Raw genomic sequence first — 13,716 nt, forward strand, 5'->3', positions numbered from 1 at the left:
ACGTGAAGGCAAGGGAAGGAAAAAAATGTGTGGCGCTTGAAATAACATATTTTGCATGGGCAATTATCTCTAGAAGAGAATTTAAAATGAACGCGCTGATAAGGCGAGCCTTCTCACAGAGCTTGCTGGAGCACACTTAGTGCTGGACGTTTTCTGGTGGAGGCTAATTAACCATCTCAGCTTAAATGTCGCTGTCTGAGCTGATTTACATTATTGTCCGCGCTAAAGAACGTCGGACATTTTGGTTTGGTCCTAAATCCCCCCGCCCCACCAGACGAATTTATTAAATCGGCGTTAACTGGGGAGCGTGCCCCCACTGCCATCCGAAGGGGCTCCATCCTCACACCGCAAGCACCAGCTTCCCAAATTCTACCCGGGAGAGGCGGGGGGAAGCCGTGCCTCCTCTCAGCGAAGCAATGGCGTTTAGGACCTAAATCTGCTCGTTTAGGACGAAAATAAGCCCAAATTTTCATCCCCTGGGGTCTGCGTTTATAGAACCGTGGGTTTGCCTTGGCTGAGAAATAACACTGCTACTCGCCTGGCCTCCGCAGCTGCCCTAGCCCTGCCACGTCTGCTGGTGTGCCGTGGAAAAAACCCTCCTTTAATAAGCTTAGAACATCACAAAATGTAAAAGAATCAATATATTTTATTTGGCAAAAAGTTAAATATCATTTCAACACAATGATTTGGTCAGTAGGCCATGAGGTAACTATTTCAAAATAGACAGTGTACGTTCTGCATCAACATAACTTCCCAGATTTATTTTTTTTAAATCGATACAAATTTACAATAACCAAATGTAGGTTTTTATAGCGTATAATTTATTATCAATAAAATTAACCTTCATTACAATAACCATCAAATCATTCGATTAAAATTAAAACGTAAACCATAGGTAGTTACCCTTTTCACATATACGTATAGCTCCGAAATCTGATAACTGCTCACTGGTGCAAAAACAATATTTAAGCTAGTCTGTTTATTTACTTTTTTAATATATAGATTATATATACAACTGACAAAGACAGTACTATATATATATCAACTGTGCATACTAAAATGACTTGCTTCAATATTTTGAGAACCGTAATTCTCAGACATCCCGGACGAACTTTTTTTCTACTTTTTTTTTTTTGTGTGTGTGTGTTGGGATATATAATATATATTTTACAATCAAAGGTTAACTGTCTAATTATACAGAAAAGACTTAATACACTACAGAGCTATACTCTATGCAATTTTTATAATAAACAACCTGAGTTCAAATTGAATTCTAGCTTACACCATTACATCCGGTACAGCACCCAAGCACATAAATTGAGTCACAAACATAATTACCACAATAAAACACAGTGTTCAAGTATTAGAGCAGAGAGATCTCTGCCGCGCAAAGAGCGAATAAAATTAACTACATAGACTAAACTATACAGTCCGTAAATAGTTGTGCATTATGAAAAGGTAGTTTTTTTCTTTTGCTTTTTTCTTTTTTTTTTCTTGACGTAAGTGAAGAAACAGGTAGATTTATACAAGCCAGCTAAACAGCCTTTTCGCGCTAATGCCCCCTTTTTCTTTCCTATTAGAAAATTAAAAGTCTTACTGCACCTCTCCTGGCAAACTGGCCTCTGTGACAATCAAGGTACAATCATTATCAGAATTTGCCAAGGGAAAAAAATGAGGCCTGGACCCAGACGCATTGCATGGCAGGGCTCGAGGGGAGGATTTTGTTTGTTTGTTTTGTTTGCAACTTTTTTTTTTTTTTTTTTTTACTTTACGCATTTTCAATGTAACCCGCATGTCGCCATCATTCGTCCTTCGCTCGATCCTTGTTGATTTTCTTCATTTTCATCCTTCTGTTCTGAAACCAGATTTTCACTTGTCTCTCAGTTAAATTGAGGAGTCTGGCCACCTCGTATCTGCGGTCCCTAGTGAGATACATATTGAACAGAAACTCCTTCTCCAGTTCCAGCGTCTGATGCTTGGTGTAAGGGCATCGCTTTTTCCTGGTGGACCTTGCGTGGAGCCAGTTTGCAGCTGGATTATCTACAACGAAAACAACAGGAGAAGTTCAGGCTCGGGGCGGGGGGAGTGAGGGGGGCTGGGGAGGGAGACCCACGCAGGACCAGCCGCGTAGGTGTCCCGATAGTGGGGTTTAGGAAGTGGCTCTCCTTTCCCCAGGCACAGAGGGACGGTGAGGCACAATGGACTCCAAAATACAGACACATGGAGAGGTCACACGCAACCACACGCGGCAAAGCCCCACCGCCCCCGCCTCCCCTCGCCTTTTTTATTGTTTGTAGGATGCAATTTTAAAATACTTTCTCCTCCTCTCTCTCTGCTAGCTCCCTCCCTCCTTCCTGGCCTCCCCACGCACCCCGACTCCCCCCCACCCCCGCCGAAGTGCCAGCCCGGGGAGTGACCAGCCAGACCAACATGTCATCGAAATTGTTTCACATTTTAATTTCGACCTTCTCCCGTGTCATCACTGGCAAGACCCAGGGAGCTGGCGAGTCAGCCTACAGCTGGCAGAATTAAAGCCTCGCCCGCTTAGCACCCTTATTCGCACGGCGTTAATCGCGGTAGCAATCCCGAGGCGCTCTGCCACCAGTCCCGCAGCCCTGGAAGCATCCAGCCCGGGGTTTTCCACCGAGACGAAGGGGGAAGGGACGGGGGGGGGACACGACACCAAGTCAACGGCGAGATTTCTGCTCTCAGCCCCGCAACAGCCGCCCCGGCCTGCGAGCCGTCTCAAGAAAAAAAAAAAAAAAAAAAAAAAAAGATCAGATTCCCATCCAACGCTTTCTAAGCACCCTCTTTCTCCCCGGCCTTTGCCCACGCGTGGGAGCGCGGCGGGGCAGGAGTAGGATGCGAATACGTCCTGCTGGAGTTTGCTGGGGTGGCTGGGGCAGGAGTGGGCAGGTTTTGCCTTTCTTTTTGTTTTTGTTTGGTTTTTTTTTTTGTTTAAGTTGCAGTTGTCGGGTGGGTTTTTTGTTTTCCTTTCAGCCTGGAAAAGCCCCAGCCATCCTACATCCCGTTCGAGCCTGCGAAAGGCAGCGCTGGCTTTTGCAGATGGCAGACCCCGGCGAGCTCGGAGCGGCGGCGGCAGCCGGTGCTCAGCCGCGTAATTAGCCCCAGCGCTTCGACACCTCCCCGCCGCCGGCGCAGCGCCCTGAAGTCCATTACCCCCGCAGTCCCACTTACTTGGATCGATCTGCGGTTTCTCTCCGTTTGCCTCACTTTCTCCATTGCTTTCAGAGAATGCGCCTTCGTGGCTTTGCTTATCCCTATCAACTGGAGGAGAACCACAAGCATAATCAGAGAGAGACAAAGTGTGAGTGTCAAACGTGGTACAGTCAGCCCTCCTGGCCGCCAGCGGTTCAGGTTTAATGCCGTAATGCCTGCCGGTAGGTAACCCGGGGAAAGACAAGGAGCCCGGCACAGGCTCAAGCCACGAACGCATGTACCTGCCGTCGGGCGGTGCCTGGTGGTGCGCGTAGGGGTGGTGGTAGACGGCGGGGACGCCGCTGGCGCCGGCCGGGTGCGCGGGGCTCCAGGGGGGGCCGAAGACGGGCGCCTTGGGCTGGAAGCTGCAGGGGGCCAGCTCGGGGTGCTCGGCCAGCCCCGCCGGCCGCGGTGGCGGCGGCGGCGGCGGCCCCAGCGGGGCGGGGGCGTAGCGGGGCGCCGCCAGCTCGTCCCCCTCCGCCACCAGGAAGGAGTCCACGTAGTAATTGCTGAGGGTCCCGGGAGCCGACATGGCGGGCGGGCGGCGGACCCGCCGCGGTTCGGGGCTGCGGGTTTCACGTAACAACTTGGTGCTGGCGGAGAAGTAGAGTCAGTAATAAGTTGAGGGCAGCCCGGGCGCCCATTGGCTGCCCCGGTCACGTGGCGGGGGGAGCAGAACAATAAAGTATAAATCAGTCCGCGGGCTATTAATGGGTCAGTGTTTTCCAGCCATAATTTTTATAGCGAGGCCATATGTTTTTATGCAAAGGGATATTGGAGTTATACGGCGGGGTTTGTTTTAATTGCGGCCAACTGAGATTAAAAGATCAGATTCCGTATTACAGCCCCCCCTTTCCCTCTTTCTCTCTCTCTCTTTCCTCTTTTTTTTTTTTTTTCGTTTAAGCGGACTATTTTATATCATAATTAATCATCCCATCAGTGGGTCGTGTTCCCCGCGAAAAAAAAAAAAAAAACAACACAAAACCACCACCCTTGTGATCGGAGACCTTCACATAAAATTATACAATAATTGAAGCAATAAAAAAAGCAAAATAGCAGTTGCGGTATACTGTATTTAAATATATATTTATTATATTTCATAAGGAGTTATTGTTTCGGGAGCCACGGGGTTGTTATTAAGTCAGTAACTATGAGCGCGCTCATTTGCATCGCTGTGTTTCACAGCCGTAAAAATTTACGAGTGCTTGGAAAGGTTAAATTATACTATTGTGTTTAGTTTGGGAACTCACTGTAAATAATACCGTTCAGTTCGGCTCGGAGCTGGCAGCGGAAAGTCAAATTCAACGTATCCCCTTTCCGTAAACCGCGCCGCCGAGCCGGCCCTCCCCGCCCGGCCGGAGGAGGACCGGGGCAGGCGCTGGCTCCGTATATTAGGCTTGGCCCGCACCAAACTGCACTTCACCACCCGGGCAGAGCGCGGCAGTGACCGAAACACCCTCCTCGTCCTCCCCGCACCGCCTGCCCGCCCGCCCCTGCCCTTGGACGGGGCCGCGGTGACCGGGGAGCCCCCTCGCCAGGCCGGGGAGAGGAGCCGGAGCCGGGGCCGGGCGGCGGCGGCGGCCGGAGCTCCGGAGCGGAACGGAGCAGCCGTCCCGGCCGGGAGGGACGGAGCGCGGGTAGAGCCGGGCGGCGGTATTTATCGCTACGATTAATTCTTTAACTATGCAGGCAAGCAGCGGGGGGAAAGGGGAGAAAAAGCCCCGTCTCCCCGCTGCCGAAAGGCACCCCGCTTCTCAGGGCGGCTATCAAAGGGGCGCTCGCAGTCGGCCGTCCCCGCATTCTGGTGAATCAAATTTATGTGCAAATATAGTTAGTTATTTGCTGGCACCTCCTTTGACTGCAGGACGCACGCTTAGCGGCATCGGAAACCGAGCGGAGGGTTACAGTCCTCCGCAGAAGGAGGGGAGGGTGCGCGGGGGGAAAGTAAGAGGCGGCCAGATCCAAGTCCAGTGTTAGGAATTAAAGTCCTGGCTGAGCGCTTTGCAAATACGCCTGTGACTCCCTGATTTTTCTCCGGCGGACGCTCACGCTGTTTGTCCCCACGGTTGGCGAAGGAGCGCGGTCAGTGGGGCTGCAGGGGGCACAAAAAATCTCCGCGAGAGGCTCAGTTTACTCGAAATATCTTTTATTGAAAATAGAGCCCAGCAAGTAGTAGGGACGGCTGAGTAATAATTAAAATCACGTGTAAATATTGTGCATGCGAAAGTGTGGTTCTAATTAGTTTTACATCGCTATGTGGGCTGTCTCGCTCCCTCTCTCCCCCTCTCTCCTTCTCTCTTTCTTTTTCTTTTCATGTCTTCCCAACAGTTTAATCCGAAATCTTACGGAGATCCTATTTTAACAACGCTCTCTCCCCCCATTCAAGATTACAAAGACCCATAATGAAACTATTATCCCCCATTAGAGTTCGAAAATTACGGAACAGTTGCAAGGTTTCCACAAACAAGGAGCCCGTTATTTTCTAACAATTTTAAAAATGCAAATAAAGCTCTCCTCTGTTGTTTTTTGTGGCCATTCTATAGACACGCCGTAATAGAAAAAAATAATTGTATTTCTTTCCTGGAAAGACGGAACTCGACGTCATTTGTATTTATTATTAAGAGTCAGCTGTGGTGAAATGTGATTGTAGAACTTCCTTTTTCCATTCAGAAAAAATAATCTTAGCTGCAGGAGTCCTGAATGTTTATATTCGAATTTGGGTTCTCAACTTGCAGCGGGTTTCATTTTTTTGGTTCCTCACCAAAAATAATAGCAAATGAATAACAATAACAGTAACGTTTAAGAGAACGCGCCTGCATTTTTATTTCCCTGTAAAATTCTGCGTTTGTTCACTGCCGGCATCCAAGCGGCAGGAGAGGGTGTACAGAAAGCCAGAGATAAAATATAGTAAATAATTACAGACATTTTTCACGCGGTCACGTTGCTGATAACAACGCTGGAGCATTCGCCTCTCTCTTCGTCCTTTTACACCCATTTTTCCCCAAAGTACGTTTTTCATACGAGCCACCAGGGCTAGTGGGGACAGCGGGGGCTTCGTACAATTTGCCTTGCAAATTAGTTAAGGTTTTGGTGGCTTACACCCTTACACCCCAAACCGGGCAAAGACAGACCTCTACATCAAATTGTGACATGAAATCGGAATTCCCAGGAACGGAGCACCGCTGGAGCGATCGTGCCTAAATAAAAATACTCTCTGCCCTCCATCCCGATATAATCAAATCAGCAGAGCTCCCATTCCCTAGCTCTTACCCCCGGCTGCAACAGGAAGGGCCCCGTCGTTTTTTAAGCTGGGGGCATCTGCAAGCCCTGCTTCATTAGCCACGCACCGCGGAGGCGCGGAGTGTACTCGGGCGCGGAGCAGGAATCCGCGGGCGTTGTCGGTCTCTTCCCTGAACGGGAAGTTCAGGATCGCCTTTTCCTAGGGTTTCCTGCCACTGCAAACCTCTCTCACGGAATCGCCGGTGCTACGAATGCACGGAGGTGGTTTTGGCACAGCGGAGAGAAAAAATGACTCAGAATTTGGGGGAAGCGGTCCAAAATCAGGATGATGCAATTCAAATGGGAAATAAAGGGCAGAGGCAAACCTATGTACAAACAAACGCCATAGAGGCACGCACAGACATATACACTGTAAATACACACCCTGTACGTACACAAGACCCAGCAGAAAGCCCGTCAGGCGCACAGTGTGTGTAGAGGCAGCCACAAGCACTTAAATTTGACTGCGACGTAGAGCTCTGCTCCTGCCCCAGCCGAGGACGTCTCCTCCTCTAAGGAAGCGGCTAGGATAGCTCTAGCTAAAATCCGCTATCTGAACTCCTCTGAGCTCCCTGCAGCCCAGCCCGGAGTTTCGAAAAAGTTTGTAGTTTGTTCTGTCGGTGTTTCTTTTAATTTTTTTTTTTTTTTTTAGGCAAAAATAATCCCGGCCACTAAAAACAATAAATAGAAATAAAGTCCCCCAACGAGTGAGCTTTCTGCCCTTTCCCTTCCCTGCCTTTCCGCTGCCGTGCCGGCGCTGAGGGCCCGGCGGGAGGCCGCCCCTGCCCGCGGTCGCGCTGCGGACAACAAAAGGCGGCGGCGGCGGCGGTGGCTGCGGGCCCGGAGAGGTCGCTGTTGCCCGTTCCGCCGCCGCGGAGAGCGCCCGCGCCCGCGCCGCAATCGTGATCGTAACCGAGGCCTTGCGGGGCAGCCTCGGGGGAGCGGGCCCGACGGGCGGCGGTGCGGGGACGGCGGAGCCCTGCCACAGGCCCCGGCGGGCACCAGCCACCCCCCACGGGTGTCGGGGGGTGAGAACCGCCTGTGGGGCCGAGCACCCCCGCCGCGAGTCGGGTCCTCCCGGCCGCGGGCCCTGCGCTCCCGGGCCTTGTTTGTGCTGTTGCGCGGAGTGGGGCCGGCAGACTTGATCTCTCCCCACCCCCCTCCCCCAAGCAGCCTTCTGGGTCTCTGTTTTTTTAATAAATCCAGACAGAAAAATAAAAACAGCACCCACCCCGCCGACATGCCCCCCCTCCCGTCCCCCGGCCCCCCCCGCCCCCCCGCCCCGAGCTCGACCCACGCCGAGCAGAATGCAAAAACGCACCTGACCTTGAATGCAGCCTACGAGATATATTAAAATCCCGCAAGCAGGCAGGGACTCGCTTAGGAGCTATCTAACCTTGAAGAACTTGTCAAGCTTCCCCCCTCGGCTGCCGTGTTTATCTGAGGAATCAAAGGAGGCTCCGTTGCAGATGGGGAACAATGGCATTGGGACTTGACGCCTACAGATCACTTCAGCGCTAAGATTTCTTCGGGCAGAAAAGACCCTCGCACCAAGCATACCTGGTGATGATATCAACTGAAGTAATTAAGGCAGTTTCGTGCTGTAGAGAGAAAGGTGGAGCCCCAACAACATGAAACTACCTAAACCACAGAGCAGTTCTCAGGCGCTAATAATTACTTTCCCCATTGCCGTGGTCTTTAACGCAAGGATCCCGCTACGAAAATAAAACCAGAAACGTGACTAAAACATCCCTCTCGCCCGCCCCGCCGGCGCCCCTCCGCGCCCCCCGGCCAGCCTCGGGTGGGTTAATGAAAACAAGAGAGAAATATAATAACACACACCCCCCACCCCACCCCCGGGCAGCTTTCGCCTCTCCATGCAGATGCAATCGGGAAGAAAAAGGCCGTGCACGGCAATGTTACATCATGAAAAGCTAACGGCTCCCAGTAAGCCCGGGTTCAAAGTCTGTCCCCCCTCCTCCCGGCACACACATACCCTGCAAAGAAGCATTAGCTGTGGCTCTTCTCCCAGCCCTCCTTTTGCCTTCCCTTTGTGCAAGAGTCTATTAGCTAAACATGCAGCAAGGAAGGGAGGATGCAAAAAAAAAAAAAAAAAAAAAAAAAAAAGCAGCCTGGGTGTAATAAGCCCTTCCACATGTCCACATGCAGCCAGGTAGGGAGTAGCCTTGTCTGGAGGGGCCCGCTGGCAGGGAGACGAGGCTGGGGTCCCCCCCCACCCCCATGCGCTCACCTTTACGATTTCTTCTCAGCCCTGAGATAAAGCTAGATTTTTGTCACCGTCCTCTGGAGTTAAACATCTCCGCACACTTGTAGGTGTTTGATTTAAAAAAAAAAAATATAATAAAAAATCGTTTCCCTACCCTCAAGAAATAGTAATTTGCTTCCTCAGTCTATGCAGCTCCTCAGTCAACTGAAACCACTCGTTCAAGACAGCAACAATCCAGATATACTAGCAAGTCATAAAACTGAACAAAAGCCGACAAACCTTAGAGCACCATCGCTATATGGCCCAGACAAATTACGACCGTCTAGGTAATATTTAAATAGATTCCTAAAGTAATTGCAGGGGGTTTAGGCAACTATTCCTGTTGTAAAAGTTCTCGAAGACATAAAGTAGAACCTGAGGATAAACAGTCACAAAAAGAGGTAAAATTAAAAGGATTCATTCCACGGTTTTTTATTCTTCTATGAGAACATAAACATCGTCTTTTTCACGCACAGCAGCATTACAATATTAATTTATTCCGATTTAAGGTAAGAACTAGATATAGCTAGAACTAACATTTATAATAACGATAGAATGCATTTGCTTAAAACAGTACCGGCATTTTAATAATAATAGACATTTATACATATCTGTATTTATAGTTTTTCCCCTTCTTTCTTTTTTTTCTCTTTTTAAATTTTTTTCACCTATATGTTTGACCCTTTAATGCATGTAACTTCACAGTATAAAGGAAGACGAACATATTCTCCCTCGCAATCTCAGACTCTGGCTCAGAAAGTCCTTCTGATGTTCAGGATATATACTTTTCAGTGAAATTAGTGAGGAAAAAGTGACTACTTTCTTCTCAAGGGGGAATTTATGTGTGCTTGTCATGCGTTACCAAAGGTAACGTTATTTATAGACAAAAAAAGATCACTAATTCCACATATTTAAGCAAAACTACATTAAGTAAATATCTACAACCAGAAAGAGCGAGAGAAATTCAGAGGTAAGTGTCATAATTTAGTCCATGAGCAACACGAACTCTTTTATATCTTTAAAGAGAAGAGATTTCATTTTCCTGGCCAATTTTAAAGCTGTAATATTGACTTTTAAGGTAAAGCAAAAAACAAAAAAAAATCGCTCTTAACACCCGTTCCCATGAAGCCCTTTTAAAGGATGCCTGCATTTCATTATTGTAAGTCCTGCTTTTCGAAGAAAAACGGGGGGAGGGGGGAGAAAAGGAAAACGGAGGGGGGAAAAGTACCGAATGTATAGAAATATGGCGAGGCTTAAATTCTTCATTCTGCAGCTACGTACAGTCCACGTTACACCGCTTATAATTTAAAAGAATGCGCCTTTAACCGAGCTTGTTTACTTTTCAGAGAGAGATTTCAGAGGGGAAAGATATTTGCAGCTCCTGAAATGGTATTTCTGTGTTTCAAAGCTTAAAGGAATAAATCGGCCCCGGGGAAGGCCGAAGGAAGCGGGGAGGTCCACGCACGGCATTTTGTGCATTAGCGTGGCTTTAGTCCTCCCCCCCACCCCAAAGTAGCTCTTAAGAGGTTAAGGACATATTGAGAACGCCTAAAAATCGTTAATCCATACAGGTGCGGATGACTACAGCCTAGGAAAATGATACTGGCTCTTTAAACCATAAAGATGTGTTTATAGGTTCATCAAGAGAAATTAAAGTTGGCTGTGAGCTCCCGAATCCTATTCTCTCTGTTCATTTTCTTCAGTTTCATTCTGCGGTTCTGAAACCAGATTTTAACTTGTCTGTCTGTGAGGTGGACTGTGCGGCTGATCTCTAGGCGACGCTCACGAGTCAGGTACATATTGAATAGAAACTCCTTTTCCAGCTCGAGAGTTTGATGCTTGGTATAGGGGCACCGTTTCTTTCTGCCACTTTTTGCCGTGAGCCAGTTTGCTGCATTTTCTCCTTTTGAATTGCCTAGTTTTGAGAAAGTAAAAAAGGGACGTTACCAGCGGGTAGGAAGGCGAAGAGCTGGGGGGGTGGGAGGGGAGAGGGTGGATGGAGCATCTCTGTATGTGTGTGTGCGGGGGGCTCTCTCCGCCAGCTGTGGGGAGTTGGAATGCGGGGTGTCCTTGTGGGAACCGAGAGCTTCCAAGAGGTTTCCCAAAGGTCCTCCCGGGAAATTCTGCCTCTGCTCCAAAAGCTACGGGGAGCCTCCGGCAGGGCAGCCTGTCCCGTTGGGCAGCCCATCTCCGACCCCCCAAAACAGGCTTTTGCCCGCTCCCTCTCGGCCGCTCCGAGCCCACTGTTACTGAGGGACGGTTTGGTGAGTGGCCTGGGGTCGGTTTTCACCCCCCGCGCCCCCCAGGCACCTGCTTCAAAAAAAAACAAAGCCTGCGGATCTGAACTTTGTAAGTGTGCTCTGGAGGCGGAAAACAAGGTGAGCTGGGGAGACGGAGCCTCCCTGCCTCCAGCCCCTGCCTTCCCGGGGAGCCTCGCCCCGGCCCTCTCTTTTCCAACCATTTCGGGGGAGGAAAAAAATAACCAAAACCACCAAAAAGATATTAAAAATCCCCCGCTGCAGGGTGTTTATTCCTATCAGTGGAACCGGCTGAGAAAGAGGTAACACCGATCCCTCGATGGCTCGGGGTGGTTCGTGGTTTGGGGTTGGCTCTCTGGTAGTTTTCTGCTTTCTTTTTTTTTTGTTTTGTTTTGTTTTGATCTTATTATTTTCCAACGGGGCGCCTGAAGGAATAACAGGGCGTCTGAAATGCGGCAGGAGAGAAGAGTCTGAAAAGTCTGCCGCCCAGGGAAGGGGAGATTTTTTTTTTTTTGCCATGGGGGCCCGAAAGGGAAATAAATAAGCAAATGAATAAATAACAGCCCTGTTATCTAGTGTAGACGCTGAAGGATATTCGCGGTGCATTCATCAGTCTAATTTGATAGCAGTTCATAGATGGCACATTTCAGCGCGGCTGTTATTCCGAAAAGCATTCTGGATCGTAAAATATAACTTACCGCGTTAATAGGTTTATTTATTGGCACTGCCTATTGCTTATTTTGGATGCTTTACAAACATCTCTGTTATCTGGTAGGCACCTTCACATCACAGGGGAAAGATTGATCTTGTTTTTCTATATGTTTAAGCAGCATGCAGGCTAAAGTCGCCCAGAACGGAGGCTCCAAGGGTTTTAAACTATAGGATGGACATTAATTTTTACGGCAACCCCATGCCCGAATATTACAAAGTTCAGAAGGTCAGTCTGAGCAGCGCTTCTTGGCAGCCCCGCGGGGCAGCTGGGATCTTCCTTTCGCATCGCGATGCCACTATGATCCTCAACCGCTTTCTTTTCTCCTTTTTTTCTTTTTAAAACAAAACAAAACAAAACAAACATCACCATCATCATTCGCTTACCTACGGGCTCTTTCTCGGGAGAGGCTTTGCTGCTCTCCGACGGAGCTGGAGAGAGCTCCTCTGCGGTGGAAGATGAAGCCTGAGTCTCGTCCTCCCTCTGGGAGACACACGCCAAGGGGCTGGGGGAGCGCTCCTCGTCCTCCTTCCTCCCCGCGTCCGGGACGGGAGGCAAAGATGGAGGCGTCTGGAAGCGGCCGGGGGGCTGCGGAGGGAAGGGGGCAGCCCCGGCCGACCCCGCGCCGTAGCTCTTGGAGGTGCCATAAGCCTGGGAGAGGCGGAAGTAGCCCGGGACCGGGACCCCACCGCCGCCGCCGCCGCCGCCGGCCGGGCCGGCCTCGGCGCTCAGCCGGGGGAAGGGAGCGAGGTCCGTGGCGGCCGAGCCCTTGGGGCATTTCTCTGAGTCATAGAGGCAGTAGGAGCTCTCCTCCTTAATGCTTGGAGCGAAGGAGCACGAGGTGGCCTGCTGGCTCTCCGGCTCTTCCATGCGACAGGACCGGGGGGGGTCTAGCCACACTTCCATCCCTGACACGCAGGGGTGCGAGCTGGGGACCATGCTTTGAGAAGTACCTTCATTGCGTTTGCTCAAAACGGGGAAAAGTCCGCAGCTTTGCAGCCCGTAGGACAGATCGGACGCTTGTGGCAGGTAGATACCACTGTTGGGGTAGTAGCCGCCTCCTCCTCCGCCTCCGCCTCCTGCTCCCGCCGCTTCCCCTCTGCCCGAGCTGATCAAGGAGTCTACCAAAAAAGAGTTTGCAGCCGGGCTCTCGGAGCATGACATTGTTGTGGAATAATTTGGCGAAGGGAGCAGATAGCCCTTTCTGGCTGACATTTCTTGTGCAAAACATGCTGAATATGATTAGAGATACCCCCGCACCACGGCAGACGCTTGCAGCCAATGGAAGCCCGGGCCTCCCCAGCAACCCCTCCCCGTCTGGTTTCGTATGCACCGAGCTGCTCTCAGGTCGACCTCTGAATTTGGGAGATAGATGTATATTAATATGTAATATGGATTTCCATACACACAGGCGCGCACGCTTCGCCCACATGGGCGAGTGCCTGCGCCTGGGCGGGAGCCCCGGCTCCCGGGAAGGGGAAGGGGAAGGAGAGGGCTTTGCTGGTCCTGGCTCCAAGTTTTCTTCCTCTCTTATCACACGCACCGCTATAAAATAGCCCGGCGGTCCTGATGTTTATTATACCTAGGCTGAAGCCGTGTCCAGATGAAGCTTTTACTATCGCTCCTCTCTCCCCGCGGTTGGGTTTTCCGGCAGCGGTGCCTGCTCACCTCCCTGCACAGCCTATGTGTCTCACGAAATTAATAAAGCCACGGCTCGCCCGGTGTTTTATGCTCAGGCTCTGCTCATTTTATTTGATTGTCTCGTTTTTTAAGAAATAAAAGACGTGTTATTGTTTATCACGGATCATTGGAAACCGTAAAGGGGCCTGGTGCCTCTCGCGTTAAACTACCGAGGAAGGGGGTTGCTTCCAGCCTAACATCACCGCCAGGCTGGGCTTAAATTTCCTGGAGATAAAATGCTCGCTGCTGCGCTGAAGAATCTCTTAGGGAGCAATGCCACTCTGGGAGGATTGATTGTGCGGTTG

General features: G+C 50.2%; 2 protein-coding genes across 5 annotated transcripts; both read right to left on the reverse strand.

The window, feature by feature from the left end:
* Positions 1–628: 628 nt before the first annotated feature.
* HOXA9 (homeobox A9) lies at positions 629–6,583 on the reverse strand. Of its 4 annotated transcripts, none has more exons than XM_063325079.1 (3): positions 6,567–6,583; positions 3,199–3,812; positions 1,898–2,733 (listed from the first exon to the last, which is right to left on the reverse strand). In XM_063325079.1, exons 2-3 carry the CDS (start codon positions 3,749–3,751, stop codon positions 2,480–2,482), a joined length of 807 nt encoding a protein of 268 aa, XP_063181149.1. In that variant the 5' UTR covers positions 3,752–3,812; positions 6,567–6,583; the 3' UTR covers positions 1,898–2,479. The 4 variants fall into 4 exon arrangements, 3 of the variants coding, with proteins under 3 accessions (XP_063181151.1, XP_063181149.1, XP_063181150.1); XR_010069854.1 differs by lacking the exon at positions 6,567–6,583 and having other exon boundaries at positions 1,902–2,040; positions 2,466–2,744; positions 3,199–4,089; XM_063325080.1 differs by lacking the exon at positions 6,567–6,583 and having other exon boundaries at positions 1,902–2,040; positions 2,466–2,733; positions 3,199–4,091.
* Positions 6,584–9,195: 2,612 nt separating this feature from the next.
* Positions 9,196–13,117, reverse strand: HOXA10 (homeobox A10). The gene is made up of 2 exons (XM_063325076.1): positions 12,118–13,117; positions 9,196–10,679 (listed from the first exon to the last, which is right to left on the reverse strand). The coding sequence occupies exons 1-2, from the start codon at positions 12,944–12,946 to the stop codon at positions 10,405–10,407; spliced, it is 1,104 nt and encodes a 367-aa protein (XP_063181146.1). The 5' UTR covers positions 12,947–13,117; the 3' UTR covers positions 9,196–10,404.
* Between the last annotated feature and the right edge of the window lie 599 nt (positions 13,118–13,716).

The sequence above is a fragment of the Chroicocephalus ridibundus genome, chromosome 2 (genome assembly GCF_963924245.1).
Source record: "Chroicocephalus ridibundus chromosome 2, bChrRid1.1, whole genome shotgun sequence".
NCBI classification, from domain to species: domain Eukaryota; kingdom Metazoa; phylum Chordata; class Aves; order Charadriiformes; family Laridae; genus Chroicocephalus; species Chroicocephalus ridibundus.

What these genes read in the sequence shown, in the direction of transcription:
- HOXA9 (XM_063325079.1), bottom strand. Translation starts at nt 3,751, where the DNA reads ATGTCGGCTCCCGGGACCCTCAGCAATTACTACGTGGACTCCTTCCTG. An exon ending in GAAACCGCAGATCGATCCAA is followed by an intron (nt 2,734 to 3,198) that starts GTAAGTGGGACT and finishes GACGGCTCGCAG; the next exon opens with GCCGGGGCGGCTGTTGCGGG.
- HOXA10 (XM_063325076.1), bottom strand. Translation starts at nt 12,946, where the DNA reads ATGTCAGCCAGAAAGGGCTATCTGCTCCCTTCGCCAAATTATTCCACA. An exon ending in TCCCGAGAAAGAGCCCGTAG is followed by an intron (nt 10,680 to 12,117) that starts GTAAGCGAATGA and finishes TCTCAAAACTAG; the next exon opens with GCAATTCAAAAGGAGAAAAT.